Source organism: Balaenoptera borealis, assembly GCF_965194805.1.
Source record: "Balaenoptera borealis genome assembly, chromosome: 21".
NCBI lineage: Eukaryota > Metazoa > Chordata > Mammalia > Artiodactyla > Balaenopteridae > Balaenoptera > Balaenoptera borealis.
In genome coordinates, this window is record NC_138880.1 from 3,110,863 (window position 1) to 3,137,670 (window position 26,808).

Consider the following 26,808-nt stretch of genomic DNA (forward strand, 5'->3'; position numbering starts at 1 on the left):
GAAAATGAAAATCATCTAGTTATCTCTAATTACCTAGAGATAACTGTTACTAACAGTTTGATTTACTTCCTTCTAGTCTATTTGTACAATATTTTATGTCAAATTGGAATCATTACAGAGTTTTGTTTCCTACTGTCTTTCCCTTTCATTGTGAGCATTTTCTCATGTTATCAAATATTCTTTAAAAGCCATGATGTTTAATGACTGCATGATATTCTTTACTCTTGTTTTAGTTACTTTTACTCCATTTTCCAGTTCCATAGTATGACAGTATACTTTCTTTAAATTGCTCATGGTTTGTCACTGAGATTTTATGTCAGTGTGCATTGTAATAAGTGAAATGCTAGTTTTCTTCTTTCTTCTTCCTATACACCTGGTCTCTAAGCTTCTTGATGAAGTGTGTGTATAGTTTTATGGTTAGTTTTGGAAACATTTGCAAATCTCACTGGAGTTTGTGGTGTGTCTCTGGTGCTTTTTTTGGACATTCATTATTACAGCACTGACCACTGACTCTGGTTTATGATTTTAATGATCTGTATTTGTGTATACTATTTTAAAAAGCAACTTTAAACTATTTAATTTTTGGTATACCCTATGAAGAGAGGTCATTTCTCTGTTTCAATTCTTATAATAAAGCAAAGTTTTCAGGGTTTGAAGTCAAGCATATTCACTTACAATTGGAGTATCTTTCATAAACTTACAAGTTCTGGAATAAATCACTGAGACTAGATGCACTAGAAATTATAATTATCTCTTAGCTTCCGTATTGCCAATTAACATTGTGTCAGTGTACTTTATACTGACTAAAGTGATTGCTCCTGCTGCCTCTGCCCTGCAGGCTGTAGCTAAATTAACTAACTGACTGTTAAAGTCACATTCCTATCCGTAAAATAGGAACTGTCTTTATTCCTTTGACTATGTGTAGACCATTTATTCACTGTCTGTATCACTGTCGGCCTTGACTAGAGAATGAAAGGTATAGAAGTGGATTGTTTTTATTAGAACCTTCTTCAAATCTAAGAAGATGTTGACATTACTAAGTGAAACAAGGACTACGGATTTGTGTACTCAATTGGCTGTTGATAAGGATATTTGAGAGTTAGCTGCTGAGTTTTATAAATACATTCAAGAATTTGTTTTATATGTATTTAGAATACTGGAATACATACACTTTTAAGCATTTAGTAGCATCTACTTAGAGATAGTCCGCATAGAGAAATCACCTGCTGAACTCAGAGGCATATTTTGGAAGATAAGCTATCTTTAATTCATGAATTCAGTAGTTGGACAAGCTTTTTTGTACATTTAGTATAAATTAATAAGATTTTTCTGCATCTGCAACTGCTATTGTCTACTTTACTTGGATTGAGAATTGCAGGGAGAGAATAAGGAGAACTAATCCTAAGGTTTGGAAATGAGAAGCTTAACTCTTAGTGCTTTTTCTTTTCCTTTGTAAAGTAAGAAGAGAAAGTGATGTTTCCATATAATTGTGAAATGACCTTGCTGGTTTGGGTAACGTTTTTCCCCTAAATATTAATTTTTAAATCTTCAGTGATTATTTCAGTATTTCACTTTTGTCTGGGCCTCTTGTACATCCTGGACCAGTCAACCTAACTGTTGCCTTTAAAGAATGGCAAGAAAAAGGATAACTATTTCTGTCTATATATTTTTAGCCAGAGAACTAATACTCAAAGAGTAAACATTGGAAGATGCAAATCTTGGTTTTCTTTAACTTTTGCTTCTTTCCTAATTCACTTTCTTCCCAGAAAATAAAAAAAGTAAAAGTATTAAATAATTTATTTTCATTTCTATATCTTATAGAAAATTGAGAAACTTTAAATAAAAAAGATAAAAATTATAATTTTACTATCCAGAGATAATAATCTCTTTTAATATTATGTTATATATCATTCTAGATGTATTATATTTAAATAGAATCATACTGCATATAATGTGTTTTTCATGTAATACTTTATTGTAAAATATCTTTCCATTTCAACATATATACTTGGACCACATTTTTAATGATTTCAACATAACAGAATTGTGTTTTAGGTGGGTCGTATTTACTCATTCCCCATTGTAAGCAGTCTTTCTTTAGATATCCTTGTGTTTTGGGTAGCTCCTTATTTCATTAGTATAAAGCCCTAGAAGTAGGTTTGCTGTGTCAAAGGACACTTTTTCAAAGCTTTAGATATATACTATCAAATTGTCCTCCAGAGGTAGGAATAATTTACTTCATCACCAGTAGAGTACAAATCTGTGCATTGAGATCCTTTTAATTACTTTTTCTTTATCTATTTTGTGTTTCCCCAAATGAATATGATTAATTTTGCCTAGCCACAGTATTGTGTTTCCATAGGTTCTTAATTAAGTATAGGTATGCTATTTTAATGATACTGAGGAGTCCAACAGGAAATAGTGAATTAATGCTTTCTGTCCTTGTCTCTTTTGTTAGATGGAGTCCATTGCCTCACCTGTGCAATGATGCTTCTTAACACAGATCTCCATGGCCATGTAAGTGTAGGTGTGTGAAGCTGTCTTACAGAGCTCCAAAATATTTTGGGCTTATCTTTGCTTTTGTGTTCATACGTGTTTATCCTCTACCTCCCTTTACCTCATTCTCTACATGGCAGGTAGGTAAACGTAAACGTTTGGAAAAAGAAATAGCTTATTCTACATGCTAGCACTGAACATAATTTTAAGTGAATTCCGTATGCCTACACGTCTGGAGTTGTTCTAGCTATAATGTGTGTTCTGTATCTTCTTTCTCCACTAGATGGCAGAGACAGAGCTTTTACTTATGTTTTTTGTTTTTGTTTTGTTTTTTGGTTAGCTACTAGGGTTGATTTAGAATAGTGGAAAGAGGATATGAGTTAGATCTGGAAGTGTCGACTATGTTTTCACTAAATATAGTAGTAAGTCTTAAAACTCAGACTTTTTTACACTCCTCAACTTACCTGGTCTTTTGCTAGTTGAAATATCAAGGTAATCTACCGTCTCATCTTCTATTTAAAGTATAGGATGAAATTATAGAATTTAGAATTATATGTAAACTTTCACCTTTCGTAGAAGTGGAATTTTAGCATTTACTTGAACTGTTCATATTAGAGAAAATGAAAATGTTTTAGTTAAATATAGATCAACATGTACATAGCACAAAAATTATTTCATAGTCCCAGGTCCACTTATTTTGAAGAGAAAATCATGTTTCTTATAATTAAAGAGTCTAGATCATCCCTTGATTTGCTATATGATTTATCTTACAATTAAGAAACCACATTACAAGAACTAAAAGTTAGATACTGGTCCTAATTGTTCTACTATTCCAAAAGGTCACACCTTATTTTAAACATGGTGCTCCTCTTTAAGAGAGGCAAAATGGAGCTGTATGGGGTCACTAAGATGGACTGAGTGGGGGAAGAACGGTTCTACTGTCAAGAAAGTGAAGGAGAAGATACAGTGATAGAATCATAATTTCAACATCGTCTTCACAAATCTCACAATACTCAACTAGGAAATTCCTTCTGCAGTTTGCAGGAGGTGAATTTAGAACATGTTAGTGACTTGTAGGCATATGTAACATGTGTCCTGAGATCATATAGACTGAAAATGTAGATGTTCTCAGGGGACATTTGTGGATAATATGTCTTGTGGAAATGGAGGTACTGGGATTCCCACAGTGTGAGCCTTGAAATGAGTGTTAGAGTCTAATGTTCATTCAACTTGATATGGGGATGACCAATCAGTGTACTGTCCTAACCTCTGTTTTCCTGTTAACAGTGAAGCACGTTTTCATTGCTTTCTTCTCTGTTCATCTTGTGATAACAGCTGCAACTCTGTCCCCTTCTTTTCCTCCCACTCAATTTCTTAGCCTAACTATCAGCTGAAGGAAACACTTTTGATTATGCTTGTCCACATATAAACATTAATCCAAGCCAGTGCGTCCCAGCACGAGGAACTTCTTCACATTGGATATCTTGAGGTCCCGTCCACATATGATAGTTGTGCATTTAGTCTCTTTTGACTGAGAAAATGTGTAATAATGAAAAAAAGAATCCAGTAACAGTTCGATTCTTATTTAAAGGTTGAGGATGTCATAGAACTTCTATGGAAGTTGCTAGATTTGTGGGGATTTATTTCTATTAAAAGCTGGATTGCTTTTTAAAAAGCTAATATTGCTTTAATAATACTTTCACATAAGCATATGTCTTATTAATCACAATAATTTGAAGCATAACAGTAAATAAAGGTGTGAGGTTTGTTATTTATTCAGATAACTCCGCATGCTTGATGTCCAAACAAGCCATGGGCACCCCAGGGCCTCTTGTACACAGGTTCAGAACCACAGATCTTGGATTTGCTTTTGTCTTCCACATTTGAGGAATTGAAAGGAGATTAAATGATGCATCGCACTTCTTTTTGGCAACTAGGATATAAGAGACAGTTTATATAAATGAACAGTTTAATATTATCGTACATAATAACAAATGGCTATAGTGGCAGAATTACATATGAGGGAGAAAATTATGAATACAAGTAAATCTCTCTGTATCGCCTTCAAAATCATGTTTTTAGTGATTATTAGTTCTCAGGTTTGTTTTTTAAAATGTGTGCTACATACTTCAGATTGTCTGTTGTTTAAGTTTTGTATATTAGACTTTTCTTATATACAATGCATGCTGTTACAAGTCTGTTGAACATATAGTAGCTATCGTAAAAACTAACTGTGTGAAAATGTGTTTCTCTTCTTTTCCTCCTCTGGATTCATTTTAAAAATAAATTTTCCTTCTAGGTGGTAAGTTTTTAATTCATAATTCTGGATATAACTTCTCTTGCATTATGATTGCCTGAATTATGTTACAGTGTCTGACTTATTGAAAGTGAATCATTCATGAAGAGTATAAAGTGAATTATTTCTAACATCTTCCCCTTTTCACCTTCTCCTTATGCTGTACTGCCTAGGTCATCACCTCTCATTACTTAGTCCAAAGGCAGAGTAATCCTCTTGGGAAATGAACCAATAAACCACTTTCCTTTTCTTCCCTACCATTGTGTCATAATAGCAGTACAACAGCATGAGCTTTCTAAGAAGTGCTGAGACAAGCTCATCCTCATGCTTTCAGTGGGGGAGGTATAACCTGGGAGGTTCACTTCTTACAGCTGTTCTTTGTGAATCTTCCTGTGCTTAGGAATGATGTGTTGAAAATGCACTGGAATGGGCCTTTGTTCTTCCTGCTAATCTTAGTAATACAATGGTAGAAGGTATACTAATACAGTGAGTCTAATACAGTGTCATATGTTGGAATGTCTTTCTAGCTTCCTTTTTTCTAATTTATTCTGTCATTAAAGAAACACTTGTAGCATGTACACTCCATTCCAAGTTCCCTGCCATCTGGGTAAGGATCAGAGGCCATATCTCACTCTGGTAGTGCTGGTGAGGCTAACCTCCCTTAGTCAGGTTAACTGCAGCGGTGGTGGTAGGTAACTGAGGTGCTGTGGTGGAAAAGCACCGGGGGTCTCTTAATTACACACCCTTCACTAAGTGGGCTCAGATGTTATAGTCATTTCACTGGAGCTAAGAATAGTGATTCCCTTCTGAACCTACTTTAAAAAATATGAATGATTTATCATTATTTTAGCAATAGTATGGACTTGCTTTTACTTTTCTGCAAGTGCTTTACTCACTTAGATTAAATAAGTATTTTATAATTGTGGTCACATTTGCTAAGTAATCTCTTATTTTTAAAATGCCTCTTCATATCTGAAATCTATACGTAAATTAGACTTTTGCACATATAGATCAATATCTATCAAAACAAACTCTAAGGTTTATTTTTCTCTTGCTATGTTGGAACCAAGGTGTATTGAATATTGTAACTATCAACAAGGAAAGAGTTGAAACTTTTTTTTAAAGCCTTGTATTTTATTGGAAATGGCATGAATAAAATGATTTATCATTTTAGAATAAACTCAAACCTTTTCCTTTTCCGGACTTACCTTCAGGTGTGCTCTGTTAACTAAAAGTAGCTCTCTTGTACTTCAGTCATAGTCGAGCTTCGGCCTCCTGAATCTGAGGCTGAGGCTGAGGCTGAAGACAGGTAGCAGGGCCAAGACAGTAGTCAGGAGCTTCTTACCAGGACTGGATCCTGAGATGGGAGGAAGTTTTAGAAATAGAACTGAGTTGCAGCAGAGACGGGGGTGGATAGGGGCACAGTAGTTGGCCAGTGTCACAGCTAGAAGTTGGAAGAGATCCACAAGATGGTGCTGCCCAGGTCAGGCCATGGTCAAGGCAGTAGCCAGGGCATTATTTTAAATCAAGATTTTGTGACAGAATCTACCCTTTAACACTGAGGCCTGGGATTTTTAGCAGCAGTTTTATCTGCGGTGTGTCTCTGCTTTCTAGCATTGGCAGAGCCAGCGCACCCTGTGCGTGGGGTGTAGCGAGTAGGGTGTGGTTCCTCTGGAGTGGTGGCTTCCTGTCTCGGGCTGGGCATCCTGCAGATGCTCTGTCCTTGGGATACTTGGTGTGCATCATCTTCAGTAGTCTGGCTTTGTTGTATGAGGCAGGACTTTACTGGCTCTTTTTGGTGTTGGGTTATAGGTTGGATAAGGGGTAAAACCAAGGCAAATATACCATACTGGTAGGGGGAAGAAAGAAGTCAAGTAATAAAGTATAGGTTTTGTAACAGAATAATGTTAAGAAGGTGTGTGTAGTGTGTAGTTCAGTTTGAGATAGGTCATAGGAATTCATTATTTTTCAATCTGTAAACTGCATTGATAATTGTGAGTTTCTAATTCGTAGATTGGCTTTCTAGGATGCTAGAATTTTGAATGGTGGGTAAAATATTTGGTTTATTATCAGAAGTGGAAAATGACTGTTGTAAGAATTGTGATTAAAGACTTTTAATGCTTTTACTTTTCATATTGTGCTATCTTATATTTCCACCCTTAAAAGCAGCACAGATCTCCATGAGGTTGCTAGGTAGTTATTTAATAACTCAGGGACTCTCTATGGATGTCTGCGGCCGTCATCATTGTAACTGGCATCCGCTCTGAGTACGTTTTGCCTCTGCCATCCCTCCCTCCTGCAGAGCTGTCTTCTCTGTGGACCCCTCTTCGTGTCCATGCTACCCCATTTCCTCAGTGTCCTCTTCAGGAGAGCCAGCCCTGGCTCTGAATTCTTTTTCTATCTGATTTCCAGCCGTGGGTGGTGTTTATTTCCATAAGCCTCCTTCCCTTGGAGTCCTCTTTTCCACCTCCCTGGTGCGGAGTCTTTCTTTCACCTCGTGGGGGCTCCCCAGCCACAGTGACTCCACCAGACTCTCATCACTGTCAAATTGGCAACTGCCGAGATTTTAATAGGAATCCTTATTTAAGCATGTCAGAATTAATCATGCACTGGTGGATTTTCTTGGCTTCCATGACTCCTCAAAATGAAAGCCTTTACTTTTTTTCTTTCCTCCATTCCTTTCTCCCTGCCCTTCCCCCCTTCTTTCTTTCTTCACCTTTTTTTTTTTTTTTTTGGTAGTTTTACTTTTCTTAGAATCAGTTCATACTTATAAAATACAGCAAGGATAGCTTTTATCAGTTGAGTCAGTGGGGCTCATTTAGGGGCCTCGGATTATCTCATTGATACATTATTCACTCACTTCATCCCTTCTTTTTCTTACCATTATGAGCTTTTCACATTTGCACTGCTCATTCGTAGATGGTGATAAAGGAAAGCAGATGAAACTCTGTTAAGTCAGGTTTTGCTCTTTTTTCCTGCAAATAGTTTGGGGAGAGAGGGAGAAATGAAGATGAGGAAGGTGACTGAAACCTCTGACCTCTAATCCCATTATTTTCTTTAATGCCTGTCTAGACAATCAAGTTAGAAGTAGAGGTTAGTTAGTCTTTGTAATTTGATAATGAGGGCAGTCTTTTCCTTTATCTTCTCAAATTTTAGAGAAACTACTTCCTATGAAGCAGTGATAGAAGCTGCTACTAAATACTTCTCAGCGTTCTCAGGATCCCTTTATACTCTTAAAATATTTCGAGGACCACCAAAAAGCTTTTACTTATATCTGATTTATCATATTAGAAACTAAAATGGATAATTTAAACATTTTATTAAATCATTTAAAATAGTATTAATAAGCCAATTAAATGAATAACATACTTTTTTATGAACAATAATTATACTTAAACAAAATTTAGTGAAAAGAATAACATTTAAAATTTTTTGCCAATCTCTTTCATATTTGGTTTAATAGTAGACTGCTAGATTCTCTGCTTCTGCATTTTGTCTTTTGCAGTATATCACAAGTCATGGAGCTTCTAGAAAACTCCACTGTACCTTGTGAGAGACTGAAAAACGTTTTTATTATTATGAAAATAGGTTTGACCTCATGGACACCCTGAACAGGATCCCTGAACCACACTTTGAGAAGCACTGTGTTGCAACATTATTTTCATTTGCCATATATCTTTTTCTTCTTTATGCCATTTCTGGCTCCTTTTTCAATGGCAATGTGTTACACAAGTGGTAGGAAAAATCCCAGTAATATTTCAAATATATCTAAAAGTTGAACTTTTAACACTTACATTAGCCTTGTGTTTGGGGTTTATGAAAAAATACTTTGAATATTATAGCTATAGTTTCCTGGTTTGGAAATTTACAAAGGATCCTGCTTTGCCAACTAATCATGTATAATTTAAAAAATGGACACCTGAGGGCAGCAGAGCACAATTAAGCTTATTTGATAGAGACGCATACAAAACAAAAGCAAAATAGGAGCTTTTAGCAGCTCCAGAAGTGAAGTAATTACCAGATCAGTAGTATGCTTTTTCAGCACTTACTGTAACATGTTGCAGGAGGGGGAGTTGTCATGTGGGAGGGTATGCCTGCTGTGTTTTAATATCTCAAGATTTATGAAGCCAGATTTTACCAATGGATCATGGGAGCTTCTAGTTTCTCTGAAAGCATGTTTTACGCTATTAAAAATGAAAAATTTTAGGATTATTTTGCTAATTCTTCAACCTTTCCGTCAGAGTATATGCTGTGGGCTGCTTCCTGATGAATGTGCAATTGAGATAGCCACCCTATCAGCAGCTTCCCCTTAGGGCTGAGTGTGGGTCAGGTCTTGGCTGGAGCTTGGTAGAAGGTTCCATTCTCCTAGTTGTCAGGGAAGCATGCTCAAAGCAAAGACTTGGTCACACTTATGCTCATCTTTAGATTGTAGTTTGTATGGTGTCTAAGTGACATTGTTAAGAATGAAACTCTTCTTAACTTTCCTCCTTTGCTGTCTGTTACCACTAAAGTTGGGAGTTGATTATCTGCTGGGGTGGGAAAAAATGCCACAACTTTAACGAAGGGAAAACCTGAAATTAAGGCACAGAATACATCAGGAGGCCTAATCTGCTTGCATGCCCACTCGTGGTTTGTCCTCAGTACCAGTGCCGCTCCTTTTCCTTTTCTCATAGACTGGGCTGGCAAAGTGTGACCCACAAGCATGGTCGCGCTGATTTTCCCAACTTTTATTGGAACACGGCCACACACATTTGCAAACTAAAATGACGGTGTTCAGTAGTCACAGGGACCTTATGGCCTTTGAAGCCTAAAATATTTCTTATCTGGTCCTTTACAGAACTTGTCTCTTCCAGATTCTTGCCCCTTAGTGTATGAAACCTTCTACTCCCTCCCCCAAACATAGTAGGGTTATGTTGAGGATGATCTTTTTACCTAACGTTCTAAATGTGAAACGTGTCCGAGTTACGTTTTTCAGACATGATAAATTCATCAAAGAATTTCTCTCTTAAAAGGAAACAAATGGATAAAACAACTCTTTTTTTTTTTCTTTTTTTTTTTTTTACAACTCTTTCTTTTGTAAGAAAATATATTTGTAAATGGCAGTATAATGATGTTGGGAGAATAGCCTTAAATTTGTTTGGGAATGTGAGCCCCCAGTTTTGGGGATTTTTTTTTTTTACTTTTTGATTAATATTTTGTCTCATTAAGGATGGTACCTTAATTGGCTAAGTAGTCAAGATTTGGGCCTACCTGGTATTTTGGGATTTCAAATAGAATTCTTTTTGTGGCTTTTCCATTTTAGATTTGGTTAAAAATTCCTCCTGATTTTAACGATAATGATCTACAGATTTATACTTATTGAGCATCTCAGATTTGATTGGAAATGTTGCATTGATTTCAAAGGATAATTTTTGTGCCTCTTAATGCATAAGGAGGCCTTTTTAAATCTCTATGTTTTATTCATTTAATGGGAAGGAATTCAGAATATAAGAAAGTTCTGTGAAAACGCTGCCTTGGCATGCAACTGCCAGCATTTGTTTCAGAGCAGGCCTACTATTTTCCAAAGTCATGAATCAATTTCAAAAGAAAACAGAATAGAATAGGAAGAAGAGAATAGAACCATGATACTGTATCTTTGATACCTATGAATTGTTGAGATACAAAGTCAGTGATTAGAGTTCGCTTTGTTCAGTGGACAGTATTTGTTTGAATAATAGTCTTTCAAATTACTTGATACAATTTGGTATAACAAGGAGAAAAAAAAAATCCAGGTCTCATAAGGACTGTTTCTTGATGATAAAGACTTTATTTTATTTTTATTCCCTGATAAAAATGGTATAAAAACTTGGGGAGTGTTTAAACACTGATGTCAGTAACACACAAAATGGACTGACCTGACCCTTTGCTTTTGCTCCTAAACCTTACCTAGAAGAATTACCAGTGAGTCAGAGGAGGACAATAAATGGCAGATTTAAAGAGCCTCAACTAACCAAGTATTCCAGAAGTTGTTGGGCATCTTTGACCTATAGAAAGCCATGTATCTTGGTTATCTTTATTCCCTGCATTGGTCAGACAAATCAAGGCAAAGTGTTCTGGGTGATTGCACCCAGAACACTACCTTACTGTGGAGGACCCAAAGTGTTTGAATTATCTTTTGTTGGTCTGACTTTACATACCCATTTCCCCCCCTAATTGCTATTTTCCTAATCACTGTTTCAAAGTCCATGTGAGTCAAATTGATATCTTTATACTAATATAGGCAATGTTTACTTACTGTGAAAGTATACAAAAGGCAATACCAAACAAGCAAGTAAATGAAATAAAACAATTTAGAATGAGTGTGATTTTATAAACTAAAATAACACCAGGGACTTTAGCATTATTTTTAAATGTTGTAAAACATAACAATTGTTAATTAAATGATGAAAGTTTTATTTACACCTTATAATAGAAATTCCTGGTGTCCTAAAGAAGCATTTTTGACTCAGTGATCTTTACACATACTGCTCATGAATCTTCCAAAATAATTTGGAAAAAACTAGTAGCTTCTCATCCAGTTTAAAGTTGTCATCTAAATATTTTATTGTGTTAAGTAATTAAAACTTACGAAAAGAGATAATTTTTGATGTGGATGTTAATTATTGATATTAAAAATAGTCTTTAGTCATTAGGGTCTAAAGATCACAGTCAGGGAGAAAGATTTCTAAATGACAGTACATCTGAAAATCTGTTCCTCCAAAAAACAGTGAGAACACTAGCAAAAAAATGGCCAAAATAAACATTTTCAGAACTCTGGAAATTAACCAGAATGCTTGTAACAATCTAAAGACTGTTTATTGGAGGAAAAAAATAAAACCCAGCTGAATTTTCATAAGAACAGAAAGCTTTGTGGTGTTTTCACTTATCCTGTTAACCATTCCCCTCTCTCCAGCTCCAGAGTAATCTTGAAAACCAATAGCCTCACAGTCACAGTAGCTTTGAAAACCGAAAGCCTAGCATCCACTGAAGTGGGCAATTTGGAGCTCTCCTCAAAGCCCCATTCCCAGGGAATTGTCATTTCGTGTATGTGACTTGTCTGGCAGCTCCCTGGAAAATCCTCACTTGCATAGCTTGTCTTTCTTTGATCTGACTCTGTGCTCACTCACTGAACAGTCTTTTCCCCAGAGTATGTGGCAGTTGTTCAACACTACTGCTGCCTGGGATGGTGGTAAACAAGAGGCTGACAAATAAGAGGCTGACCAAAAAACTCAAAAGGAAAAGCTGGGAAATAAGATACATAAAGGGGGCTTTGGTAAGCTCTGAATGTATTTGGGAATCTGTGTCTACATGCCCAGGAAAAACTTGAGAAGACCCTAAGTTCTCACTTCTGCCTGACTTTGAGATTTTGCACAAGAAAGTGAAGCCTCAGACAGATTTGTGAACCACCTCCTGGAGCCTCAGCACATGCAGAACCCCACGGCACAGGCTGACTACTTCCTGATTCAGAGCATTTAGGGAACCTCTGTCCAGTAATAGGTTGACTGCTGAGCTAACTGAGCAGAGACTTCAGTGGCCACACACAGCAAAGAACATAGACTTTACAGAATTAGTTCAGGAGAAGCAAGTAAACAAACAGTGACATCAAAAGCTGGGGAGGGGAAGGAATCTGATTTACAGAGTGGCCATATTATGTTATTTAAGATTTCTAGTTTTCAACAAATAATTTTGAGACTCACAGAGAAGTAGGAAAGTATGGCCCATACATAGTGTGAATAGCAGTCAATAGAAACTGCCTCTGGGAGAAGCCAGGCATTGGACATGAAAGATTAGAAAAATGGATTAAAAGCATATAACTATGTCTACAAAAGACACACTTTAGATTCAGAGACAAGTAAGTTGAAAGTAAAAGACTGGAAAAAGTAGTACTGGGCTAACAGTAATTGAAAGACAGGTGGAGTGGCTCCATTAATATCAACAAAATGTATGTTAAGACCAGAATTGCTAGAGGCAAAGACAGACATTTTATAATGATAAAAGGGTCAGTCCACCAAGAGGATATAACAATTCTAATTCTAAGGTATAGGCACTTAGTAACATAGCCCTGAAATACATGGATAAAAGCTGACAAATGGAAGGGAGACTATGTACTCAACACCAGAGCACCTACACATATAAAGCAAATACTAACAGAGCTAAAAGGTGAGAGAGTGATTCAGCTGACTCTTGCAACAATGTGGGAGCTGGGGCACCGACCCCCCCGCACAGTTGAAAGTCTGCACATAATGTTTAACTTCCCCGAAAGTTAACTACTAATAGCCTACTGTTGACCTGAAGCCTTACCAATAACATAAACAGTCAGTTAACACATATTTTGTATGTTGTATGTATTACATACTTTATTCTTACAATAAAGTAAGCTAGAGAAAAGAACATGTTATTAAGAAAATCATAAGGAGGAGAAAATACATTTACTGTACTGTAAGTTTATGAACTTAGTGGTATCAGTAAATACAGTACAGCAAATGTATTTTCTCCTCCTTATGTTAAACTTATTATTATCATTAAGCTTATCACCTGTTTATAAGATGAATCCTCTGTCAGTACCTACATCAATATTGTCTTATGTGGTACAAAATGCTATAGGTGTTACATGTATTAATAATGCCAGACATCAAAATGAAAAGATAATGTGAAAAAGAAATTCATATTTATTTACAGGTATAATGATTCATGCATTGATAACAAAGAATCAGCAATAAGATTGCTTCATGGTAGCCTAGCCTGTACACTAATGAATAAATTGTTATAAAATTTTTATGGCATACAGCATTACAGTCATTTATAATATAGTATTAGAAACATTGCTACATTTAAAAAAAAACACTTCTCTGTGATGATAGGCTGTGAGCTATGTGGTTTGTCTGTGAGTTTTTTACAAATTGCTGCAAATCTCCAAAAAATTTTCCAGTGTATTTATTGAACAAAATCCATGTGTAAGTGAACCCATGGAGTTCAAACTCATGTTGTTCAAGGGCCAGCTGTATAATACTGCTTGGAGACCCCACTCTCACCAATGGATAGATCATCCAACAGAGAATCAAAAAGGAAATAGTGGATTTGAACAACACTATAGATCAATTTGATCTGACAGACATATATAGAATATTCCATTAAACAGCAGCATGATACATATATTTTTTTAAGCACACATGAAACATTTTCTAGGATCATGTTATGCACAAAACAAGTCTCAACAAATTGAAGATGATAAAAATTATATCAGATATCATTTCAGACCACGAAAGTATGAAACTAGATATCCATTAATAGGAGGAAAGCTGGAAAATTCACAAACACATGGAAATTAAACAACATACTTCTGAGCAACCAATGGATCAAAGAAGAAATTTAAAAGGAATGAAAAAGTATCTTGAGACAACCAAAAATGGAAACACAACATACCAAAGTGTATGGGATGGAGCAAAAGCAGTTCTAAGAACAAACTATAGCTATAAGAAAAAAGGAATATCTCAAATAATATAACATTACACCTCAAGGAACTAGAAGAAGAACAAAGTAAGCCAAAGTTAGCAGAAGGAAATAATAAAGAGTAGAGCTAAGATAAGAGCAGAAATAAATGAAGTGGAAAATAGGAAAACAATAGAAAAGATTAATAATACTAAGAGTTGGCTTTTTGAAACAAAATTGACAAACCTTTAGCTAGATTAACCAAGGCAAAAAGAAGACTCAAATAAATAAAATTATAAACAAAAGAGGAGACATTACAACAGGTAACACAGAAATACAAAGGATGATAAGAGACTACTGTGAACAATTATATGCCAATAAATTGGACAACCTAGAAGAAATAGATAAATTCTTAGAAACATATAGCCTATCAAGACTGAATCAAAAAGAAATAGAAAACCTGAACAGACCAATAATGTGTAAGGAGAATGAATCAACATCAAAAACCTCTCAACACAGAGAGGCCTAGCACCAGATGGTTTCACTGGTGAATTCAAATATTTAAAGAATAATTAATGCCAGTCCTTCTCAAACTTTTCCAAAAAATTCAAGAGGAGGAGGGACTCCTTCCAAACTCATTTTACAAGGCCAGCATTACCTTGGTACCAAAACCAGATAAAGACACTACAAGAAAATCACAAGCCACTGATGAATATAAATGCAAAAATTCTCAACAAAATACTAGCAGACTGAATTCAGCAGCACATTATAAGGATCATACACCATGATCAAGTGCCTCATCCCTATGAGGCCAAAGTGTTTCAGCATACACAAATCAATAATCATTAATAGACTGAAAAGTTAAAAATCATACAGTCATCTCAATAGATACAGAAAAAGCATTTGACAAAATTCATTATCCTTTCATGACAAAAATTCTCAATAAATTGGATATAGAAATGTACCTCAACATAATAAAGCCCATACATGACAAGCCCACAGCTAACATCATACTCAGTGGTGAAATGTTGAAAGCTTTTCCTCTGAGATCAGGAACAAAACAAGTGTTTCCATTCTCACCACTCCTATTCAGCTCAGTAATGGAAATCCTAGCCAGAGCAGTCAAGCAAAGAAAAGAAATAAAAAGCATCCAAATTGGAAAGGAAGAAGTAAAATTATCTCTTTTCTTAAATGATATGATCTTAAAGATAGAAAACCCTAAAGACTTCACACACATAGAGAAAAAAAACTGTTAGAATACAATATACAAAAATCAGTGTGTGTTCCTATACACTAAGGATGAATTCTCTGAAAAAGAAATAAAACAATCCCAGTCACAATGGCATCAAAAACAATAAAATACTTATGAATAAATTTAACCAAGGAGATGAAAGATCTGTACACTGAAAACTAAAAGACACTGAAGAAAGAAATTGAAGACACAAATGAATGGAAAGATGTCCCATGCTCATGATCGGAAGAATTAATATTGTTAAAATGTCCATACTACCCACAGCCATCTATAGATTCAGTGCAATCCCCATCAAAATTTTAATGGCATTTTTTTTTTTTTTTTACAGAAATAGAACAAACAACCCTAAAATTTGTATGGAACCTCAAAAGACCCCAAATGGCCAAAACAGTCTTGAGAAAGAACAACAAAGCCATATGCATCACACCTCCCAGATTTCAAATTATACTGCAAAGCTGTACTAATCAAAACAGTATGGTACTGGCATAAAAACAGACACATAGACCAATTGTACAGAATTAAGATCCCAGAAATGAATCCACACATCTATATAATCAATTAATATTTGAAAAGGTAGCTAAGAATGCTCAGTGGTGTAAAGATAGTCTCTTCAGTGAATGGTGTTGGGAAAACTGGATAACCACATGCTAAAGAATGAAACCGGACCCTTATATTACTCACAAAATTAGCTTGAAATGGATTAAAGACTTGAATGTAAGACCTGAAGCTATAACACTCTTAGAAGAAAACATAGGCAGTAAGCTCTTTGACATTGGTCTTGGCAGTGGTTTTTTGACTCTTGACACCAAAAGCAAAAACAATAAAAACAAAAATTAATAAATGGGACAACATCAAACTTAAAACCTTCTGCACAGCAAAGGAAATCATCAACAAAAAGAATAGGCAACCTATGGAATGCGAGAAAGTATTTGTAAATTGTTTGTCTGCTAAGTGGTTAATAATCAAAATACATAAGGAACTCATACAACTCACTAACAATAATAATAATCTGATTAAATGGGCAAAGAAACTGAATTTTTCCAAGGAAGATATACACATGGCCAACAGGTACATGAAAAGATGCTCATCATTATTAATCATCAGGGAAGTACAAATCAAAACTGCAGTGAGTTATCACCTCACAATGAGCTATCTCTTCACACCTGTTAGAATGGCTGTTCTCAAAAAGACAACAGTTAACAAGTGCTGGCAAGGATATGGAGAAAAGGGAGCCCTTGTGTACTTTTGGTGGGAATGTAACTTGATACAAGCCATATATGGAAAACAGTATGGAGGTTTCTCATAGTTAAAATAGAACTACCATATAATCCAGCAGTCCCAGTTTTGGGTATATAGTCAAAGGAAATGAAATCACCATCTCTAAAAGATACCCACACTCCTCTGTTCACTGCAGCGTTATTTACAATACCAAGGCATGAAAACAACTTAAGTGTCCATCTGTAGATGAATGGGTAAAGAAAATGTGAGTTAGATAAACAGGTAGGTAAGTAGATAGATAGATACACACACAACGAAATATTATTCAGCCATAAAATATAAGGAAATCCTACTGTTTGTGACAACGTGGATGAACCTTGAGGGCATTATTCTAGTGAAATAAGTCAGAGAAAGACAAATATTGTATGATCTCATTTATATGTGGAATCCAGAAAGAAAATGCACACATATAGAAACAGAGCAAATTGGTGGTCGCCAAGATCAGGTATGTGTGGGGGAAGTGGGTGAAGGTTGTCAAAGGGTACAAACTTTCATTTATAAGATGAATTGGTTCTCAGGATTTAATAATGCACAGCATGATGACTACAGTTAACAGCACCGTATTGTATATTTGGAAGTTGTTAAGAAAAGATCTTCAAAGTTGTCACCACACACACAAACATATAAATATATGGAGAGCTGTATGTGTTAATCTTATTGTGGCAGTCATTTTGCTACATGTACATATGTTAAATCATTATGTTGGACACCTTAAACTTATAGAATGTTATATGTCAATTATATCAATAAAGCTGGGAGAAAAGAAAGAAAACACAGTCATAGAAACAGAGAGTAGATTGGTGATTGCCAGGGGCTGCAGGGTGGAGGAAATAGGTAAAGGTGGTCAAAGCTTACAAACCTCCAGTTATAAGATGAATGTGTTCTGGAGATGGTGCAGCATGGTGCAGTTAATGATACTGTATTGTGTACTTGTAAGTTGCTAAGAGAGTAGATTTTAAAAGTTCTCATCACACACACACACCAAAGGTAACTATGTGAGGTGATGGATGTGTTAACTAACCTTACTGTAATCAATTTGCTATACATGTGTATAAAAACATCACTTTGGACACCTTAAACTCACACAGTGTTACATGTCGGCTATATCTCAGTAAAGCTGGTGGGGGGGGAAGAATTAAAGGGAGAAATAGACAATTTAACAACAATAGTTTGAGACTTCAGTACCCTACTTACAATTATCTTTAGAATAACTAGGCAGAAATCAACAAAGCACACTCTGTAGCACACTCTGCTCAGCAGCAGCAAAATACGTGTTCTTTTCAAGTACACATGGAATATTTTCCAAGATAGAACAAAAAGTAAGTCTCAGTAAGTTGAAAAGGAGTGAAAATATACCAAGTATGTTCACTGAGTACAATGGAACGGAATTATGTCATTAACAGAGTGAAATTTGTGGAAATTGAACAATACATTCCTAAATAACTATGGGCCAAAGATGAAATTCACAAGGGAAATTAAAAACTACTCTGAGACAAATGAAAATTAAATGCAGCATAAAACGTATGAGATGCAGCTCAAGCATTGCTAAGTGGCATATTTGTTGCTGTAATTGCTTATATTAAAAAAGAAGAATGATCTCAAAGCAATAACCTAACCTTCCAGTATAAGAAACAAAAATAAAGCAAACTAAACCCAAAGAAACCAGAAGGAAGGAAATAATTTAGAGAAGAAATAAATAGAGAATAGAAAAACAAATATTTTAATGAAACTAGAAGTTTTTTCTTTGAAAGGTCAACAACATTGACAAACGTCTAGCTAGCCTGACCATGAAAAAAAAAAAAAGATTTAAATTGCTAAAATCAGTAATGAAAGAGGGGACATTACTATTACCTTACAGAAATAAAAGGATTATAAGAGAATACTGTCAGCAATTGTATGTTAACAAATTAGACTACCCAGGTGAAATGGACAGATTTCTAGAATGATAAATATTGTTGAAACTGAATCAAGAAGAAATAGAAAATCAAAGTATTTTTCAAAGTATTCTATGAGGACTGTATTACCCTGATACAAAAACCAGTCAAAACTATCACAAGAAAACTAATATCCCTTATGAATAGCCCTTGTGAACATAGACACAAAATCCTTAAAAAAAAAAAAAAAAAAAAAGGAAACCTAATCCAGCAATATATAAAAAGGACTATACATTATAACTATTTGAGATTTATTACAGGCATACAGGATTGGTTCAACATATTGAAAATCAATCTAATCACCTTATTAATGGAATAAAAGGGAAAAGCCACATGATTATCTCAGTAAACACATAAGAAGCATTGCCAAAATCCAACACCATTTCATAACTAAAAAGAAAACATCTAATAAGCCAGGAATAAAAAGGAATTTATTTAATTCCTGAAAATGAGCTCTATGAAAAACTCATAGCTAATATCATACTTTATGGGAAAGATGGAAAGCTGTCTCCAGATCAGAAACAAGGCAAGAATGTCTGCACTTGCCACTTCTTTGTAACATATTGAAGATTTTATCCAGGGTAATTAGTCAAGGAAAAAAATAAAACATATCAAGATAAGAAATAAGTCAAATTTTCTCTGTTTGCAGAAGACCTGATCTTTTATATAGAAAATCCTAAGGAATCTACCAAAAATAAAAAATCCAAAAATGATTAGAATCTAAAAAACACGTTCAGCAAGGCTGTAGAATAAAAGTTGAATATACAAAGATCATTTGTATTGCTGATACTAACAATGAACAATATGAAAATGAAATTCATTTCATTTACAATATCAGTCAGAAATACTAAGATACTTAAGAATAAACTTAACAATATAAGATCAATACATTGACATTGAAAACTATATAACATTGTTGAAAGAAACCAAATAAGTGGAAAGTAATTTCATGGTCATGGATTGGAACGCTTAATGTTAAAGTGCCATACTCTCCAAAGTGATCTTCAGGTTGAACACAGTCATTGTCAAAATCCCAGCTGGCTTTTCTTCCCCTCCAGAAATTTGATAAGCTAATACTGAAATTCAATTACAATTCCTATCAAAATCCTGATGACATTTTTTGCAGAAATAGAAAAATTCATCCTAAAATTCATATGGAATCTCAAGGGACTGTGAATAGCCTAAACAGATTTGAAAAACAACAAAATTGGAGGACTCACACTTCCTGATTTCAAAACATATTACAAGTCTACAATAATCTAAAGAGTGTGATATTGGCATAAAGATAGGCAATAGACAAATGGAATAGAATACAGAGCCCCCAATAAACTCTTGCATCTATGCTTTAACAATCTTCAGCAAGGGTGCCAAGACTACTCAATGGGGAAAGGACAGTCTCTTCAACAAATGGTGCTGGGAATAAAGGATATCCATGAGCAAAAAAATGAAGTTGCACCCTTATACCATATAAAAAATTAACTCAAAATAGATTAAAGACCTAAATGCAAGACCTAAAACTACAAAACTCCTAGAAGAAAACAGAGAGAAAAAGCTTCATGACATTGGACTTGGCAATGATTTCTTGGATCTGACACCCAACGCACAGGTAGCAAAATTTAAAATAGACAAATGGGCTTACATCAAACTTACAAGCTTTTGTACACCGAAGGACACAATCAACAAAGTGGAATGACAACCTACAGAATGGGATAAAATATTTGCAAATCATATATCTGATGAGGAATTAATAGCCAGAATATGTAATGAACTCCTACAACTCTACAACAACAAAAAAAATCAAATAACCCAATTAAAAAGAGGGCAAAGGCTTTGAATTAGACATTTACCTGAAGATATTATACAAATAACCAAGAAGCATATGAAAAGATGCTCAACTTTCACTAATCATCAGAGAAATGACAGTCAAAACTACCTCACACCCATTAGGATGGCTACTATTAAAAAAAAAAAAACAAAATAACAAGAGATGGCAAGTATGTGGAGAAATTGGAACCCTTGTACACTGTTGGTGGGATTGTAACATGGGGCAACCCTATGGAAAATAGTATGGTGGTTCCTTAAAAAATTAGAAATACCACATGATGCCTCTATCCTATTTCTGGCTATATATCCAAACGATCTGAAAGCAGGATCTCAAGGAGATGTTTGCACACCCATGTGCATAGCAGCACTTACAATAGTGCAGAAGTGGAACACCCCAAATGTCTACCAGTGGATGAATTGTTGAACAAAAATGTGGTACACATACAGTGAAATATTCAGCCTTAAAAAAGGAAGAACTTATGCTGTATGCTACAACATGGATAAACTTTAAAAACACTGATTTCACTTTCATGAGTTACCTAAATATTCAGATTCATTAGAACAGAAAGTAGAATGATGGTTACCAGAAGCCTGGGGGAGAGGGAAAAGGTGAGTTGTGTTTTAAATGAGTATAGAGTTTAAGATTTGCAAGATGGAGTTCTGGAAATCTGTTTCACAACAGTGTGAATATACATAACCCTACTGAACTCTGCATGTAAAAATCATTAAGATGCTAAATTGTTTATGTGGTTTTCTTAACCATATCAAAAAGAATGCAGAGGCATAAATAACTTACTACAAAGGTACAAGAATCAAGAGAGTATTATACTGGCATCAAACCAAACATCTAGATCAGTGCAATAGAATTATGAGTTCAGAAGTAAACCCTTACATTTACAGTCTTTTGATTTTTGACAAGGATGACAAGGCCATTCAGTGGAGAAAGAATACATATGGTGCTGGGACAACTGTATAGCACATGCAAAAGAATGAAGTTGGATTTGTCTTCCCTACCCTGTACAAAAATTAATGCAAAATGGATCAAATATCTAAATGTAAGAGCTAACAGTATAAAATCTCTTAGAAAACATAGGAGTAAATCTTTGTGACTTTGGATTAGACAATAATTTGTTGGATTTGACACCAAAAGCACAAGCAACGAAAGAAAAAATAGATAAATTGAATATCATCTAGGTTAAAAACTTTCTCTGCTTCAAAGAACACCATCAAGTGAAAAGACAACTCACATAACAGGAGACAGTATTTGTGAAGTGTGTATATGATAATGAGCTTGTATCCAGAGTATATAAAGGACACTTACAACTCAACAATAAAACACAAATAATAAGAAAAGGGCAAAGGATTTGAATACGCATTTCTCCAAAGAATATATACAAATGGCCAATAAGCGCATGAACAGATGCTGAACATCATTAGTCATTAGGGAAATGCAAATCAGAACCACAAGATACCAGTTCACACCCACTAGGTTGGCTAAGATAAAAAGGACAGGTAAGTGTTGGTAAGGATGTAGAGAAATTGAAACTCTCATACACTTCTAGTGGGAATGTAAACTGGTGCCATCAGTTCCTCAAATGATTAAACATAGAGTTACCACATGACCCAGCAATCCCACTCCTGAGTTATCCACATAGGAGGAATGAAAACATGTCCACACAAAAACTTGTACACAAATATTTTTAGCTGCATTATAATAACCAAAATTTGGAAACAGTCCAAGTATCTACCAACTTCTGAATGGATAAAATTTAGTATATTCATACAATGGAATATTATTTGGCAATAAAAAGTTAAATACTGATTAATGCTACAGTATGGGTGAACCTTGAAAACGTTATGCTAAATGAAAGAAGCCAGTCATGAAAGACCACATTTTGTATGATTCCATTTATGTGAAATGTCCTGCATAGGCAACTCCATAGGGTTTAGTAAATAAAAAGTTTGTTAGTGGTTGCCAGGAGATGGGTAGTGGGGATGGGAAGAGAGATTTGGGGAGTGACTACTAGTGGATATGGGGAAGCTTTTTGGGGTGAAGAACATGTTCTGAATTTAGGTAGTGGTGATACAACTTTATCAGTATACAAAGAATTATTAAAATATATTTCAAAAGGGTGAATGTTATATGAATTATATTTTAATAAAGCTGGTATTTTTTAAAAAGTTATAGTAAGTTGACACTCCATCATATTAAAAAAAACCCTCTTTTTTGCTCCTTGCCTACTTTCCCATCGTTTTATTTTTATTTGTATGTTTTTATATTTCAGTCTTTTATTGATATTGTTTTATTTGATACTTATTTTAACAAAAATTATGTAAATTGAAATGAAAGTTTCAATTTCTTATGACTAAAAGGCTTCAGGTGTTTAAATATAAATCATTCTAAAAGAAATTTTTATCATTATTAGCAATGCAAAATTGATTAAAAGCAGATAATGTTACAGGTATTTGAGTTTACCAAATCATATATTAAAAAACATTTTTGTTCTTAACTGATGATTAAATTACGTCCTCTTTTAATTTTGTTAAAAGCAAAGACTTGGAATCACCTGACGTGGAAAATAATTTTTTACCTAGTCATTATTCATTTTCTCAAATCCTTGAAACATATCCCAAAATAGCCTTGCAAGTCATATCAAAATGACTATTGATTATACTTGTTACATTTTACCTTGGGGCACGTTGTTTGATCTGATATACTAGATAAGGATTGGGAAAATTGAGACATTGTCTTTTTCAATATAATGTTATTTTCTATTACGTTATTTGTCTATTTCAGTATAGTGTATTTTCCATTAAAGTTCCTTTCTGTGCTTTAAATTTTCATCAAAACTTAGGACTGCAGATGCAATTTATTCAAATTATAGGAAATATCTACCAAGTACATTAATTGGCAAAGCTAGTTATCATTGTTAAAACATTCATCCAGTCTTTCATGTAAGTGTGGCTATATGCCCTCTTTGCTGATGGAAGAGGCAAAGTTTTTAACAGAAGTTATTTAGCACTTCCACTATAATTAATTAGCCAGCACACGTTGGACAGATTGTTCCATGTTGTAAGGCAGAAGGGCAGTTGTGAAAGGAGAAGTGGGAAGCGACTACTTTTTTCTTTAACATCTTTATTGGAGTATAATTGCTTTACAATGGTGTGTTAGTTTCTGCTTTATAACAAAGTGAATGAGCTATACATATACATATACCCCATATCTCCTCCCTCTTGCATCTCCCTCCCACCCTCCCTATCCCACCCCTCTAGGTGGTCTCAAAGCACCAAGCTGATCGCCCTGTGCTATGCGGCTTCTTCCCACTAGCTATCTGTTTTACATTTGGTAGTGTATATATGTCCATGCCACTCTCTCACTTCGTCCCAGCTTATCCTTCCCCCTCCCCATGTCCTCAAGTCCATTCCCTACATCTGCATTTTTATTCCTGTCCTGCCCCTAGGTTCTTCAGAACCTTTTTTTTTTTAAGATTCCACATATATTTGTCAGCATACGGTATTTGTTTATCTCTTTCTGACTTACTTCACTCTGTATGACAGACCCTAGGTCCATCCACCTCACTACAAATAACTCAATTTCACTTCTTTTCATGACTGAGGAATATTCCATTGTATATATGTGCCACATCTTCTTTATCCATTTATCTGTCGATGGACACTTAGGTTGGTTCCATGTCCTGGCTATTGTAAATAGTGCTGCAGTGAACAGTGTGGTACATGACTCGTTTTGAATTATGGTTTTCTCAGGGTATATGCCCAGTAGTGGGATTGCTGGGTCGTATGGTAGTTCTATTTTTAGGTTTTAAAGGAACCTCCATACTGTTCTCCACAGTGGTTGTATCAATTTACATTCCCACCAACAGTGCAAGAGGGTAACCTTTTCTCCACACCATCTCCAGCATTTATTGTTTGCAGATTTTTTGATGATGGCCATTCTGACTGGTGTGAGGTGATACCTCATCCTAGTTTTGATTTGCATTTCTCTAATGGTTAATGATGTTGAGCGTCCTTTCATGTGTTTGTTGGCCATCTGTATGTCTTCTTTGGAGAAATGTCTGTTTAGGTCTTCTGCCCATTTTTGGATTGGGTTGTTTTTTTAAATATTGAGCTGCATGAGCTGTTTATATATTTTGGAGATTAATCCTTTGTCCGTTGATTCATTTGCAAATATTTTCTCCCATTCTGAGGGTTGTCTTTTTGTCTTGTTTATGTTTTCCTTTGCTGTGCAAAAGGTTTTAAGTTTCATTAGGTCCCATTTGTTTATTTTTGTTTTTATTTCCATTTCTCTAGGAGGTGGGTCAAAAAGGATCTTGCTCTGATTTATGTCATAGAGGCTTCTGCCTACGTTTTCCTCTATGAGTTTTATAGCGTCTGGCCTTACATTTAGGTCTTTAATCCATTTAGAGTTTATTTTTGTGTATGGTGTTACGTAGTGTTCTAATTTCATTCTTTTACATGTAGCTGTCCATTTTCCCAGCACCACTTATTGAAGAGGCTGTCTTTTCTCCATTGTATATTCTTGCCTCCTTTATCAAAAATAAGGTGACCATATGTGCGTGGGTTTATCTCTGGGCTTTCTATCCTGTTCCACTGATCTATATTTCTGTTTTTGTGCCAGTACTATACTGTGTTGATTACTGTAGCTTTGTAGTATAGTCTGAAGTCGGGGAGCCTGATTCCTCCAGCTCTGTTTTTCTTTCTCAAGATTGCTTTGGCTATTCAGGGTCTTTTGTGTTTTCATACAAACTGTGAAATTTTTTGTTCTGGTTCTGTGAAAAATGCCATTGGTAGTTTGATAGTGATTGCACTGAATCTGTAGATTGCTTTGGGTAGTATAGTCATTTTCACAATGTTGATTCTTCCAATCCAAGAATATGGTATATCTCTCCATCTGTTTGTATCATCTTTAATTTCTTTCATCAGTGTCTTATAGTTTTCTGCATACAGGTCTTTTGGCTTTTTATGTAGATTTATTCCTAGGTATTTTATTCTCTTTGTTGCAATGGTAAATGGGAGTGTTTCCTTAATTTCTCATTCAGATTTTTCATCATTAGTGTTTTGGAATGCAAGAGATTTCTGTGCATTAATTTTGTATCCTGCTACTTTACCAAATTCTTTGATTAGCACTAGTAGTTTTCTGGTGTCATCTTTAGGAATCTCTATGTATAGTATCATGTCATCTGCAAACAATGACAACTCTACTTCCTCGTTTCACATTTGGATTCCTTTTATTTCTTTTTCTTCTCTGATTGCTGTGGCTAATACTTCCAAAACTATGTTGAATAGTAGTGGTGAGACTGGACAGCCTTGTCCTGTTCCTGATCTTAGAGGAAATGATTTCAGTTTTTCACTATAGAGAACGATGTTGGCTGTGGGTTTGTCATATATGGCCTTTATTATGTTGAGGTAACTTCCCTCTATGCCTACTTTCTGGAGAGTTTTTATCATAAATGGGTGTTGAATTTTGTCGAAAGCTTTTTTTGCATCTATTGAGATCATCATATGGTTTTTATTCTTCAGTTTGTTAATATGGTTTATCACATTGATTGAGTTGTGTATATTGAAGAATCCTTGCATTCCTGGGATAAACCCCAGTTGATCATGGTGTATGATCTTTTTAATGTGCAGTTGGATTCTGTTTGCTAGTATTTTGTTGAGAATTTTTACATCTGTGTTCATCAGTGATACTGGCCTGTAGTTTTCTTTCTTTGTGACATCTTTCTCTGGTTTTGGTATCAGGGTGATGGTGGCCTCGTAGGATAAGTTTGGGTGTGTTCCTCCCTCTGCTATATTTTGGAAGAGTTTGAGAAGGATAGGTGTTAGCTCTCCTCTAAATGTTTGATAGAATTTGCCTGTGAAGCCATCTGGTCCTGGGCTTTTATTTTTTGGAAGATTTTTAATCACAGTCTCAATTTCAGTGCTTGTGATTGGTCTGTTCACATTTTCTATTTCTTCCTGGTTCAATCTCGGAAGGTTGTGCTTTTCTAAGAATTTGTCCATTTCTTCCAGGTTGTCCATTTTATTGGCATAGAGTTGCTTGTAATCTCTCATGGTCCTTTGTATTTCTACAGTGTCAGTTGTTACTTCTCCTTTTTATTTCTAATTCTACTGATTTGAGTGTTCTCCCTTTTTTTCTTGATGAGTCTGGCTAATGGTTTATCAATTTTGTTTATCTTCTCAAAGAACCAGCTTTTCGTTTTATTGTTCTTTGCTATTGTTTCCTTCATTTCTTTTTCATTTATTTCTGATCTGACCTTTATGAG

General features: G+C 35.0%; 1 protein-coding gene across 15 annotated transcripts in view; it reads left to right on the top strand.

Annotated features, from left to right (window-relative positions):
• Positions 1-26,808, top strand: part of PSD3 (pleckstrin and Sec7 domain containing 3) — a 568,569-nt gene that overhangs the window by 276,659 nt on the left and 265,102 nt on the right. For all 15 annotated transcript variants that reach the window (XR_014239046.1, XM_082374831.1, XM_082374832.1 and 12 more), the window contains one exon: positions 2,459-2,517. Coding sequence is in view for 14 of the 15 variants with exons in the window: in XM_082374831.1 (XP_082230957.1) it covers positions 2,459-2,517 (59 nt within the window). In the remaining variant the exon portion in view is untranslated. The remainder of the gene's footprint in view (positions 1-2,458; positions 2,518-26,808) is intronic.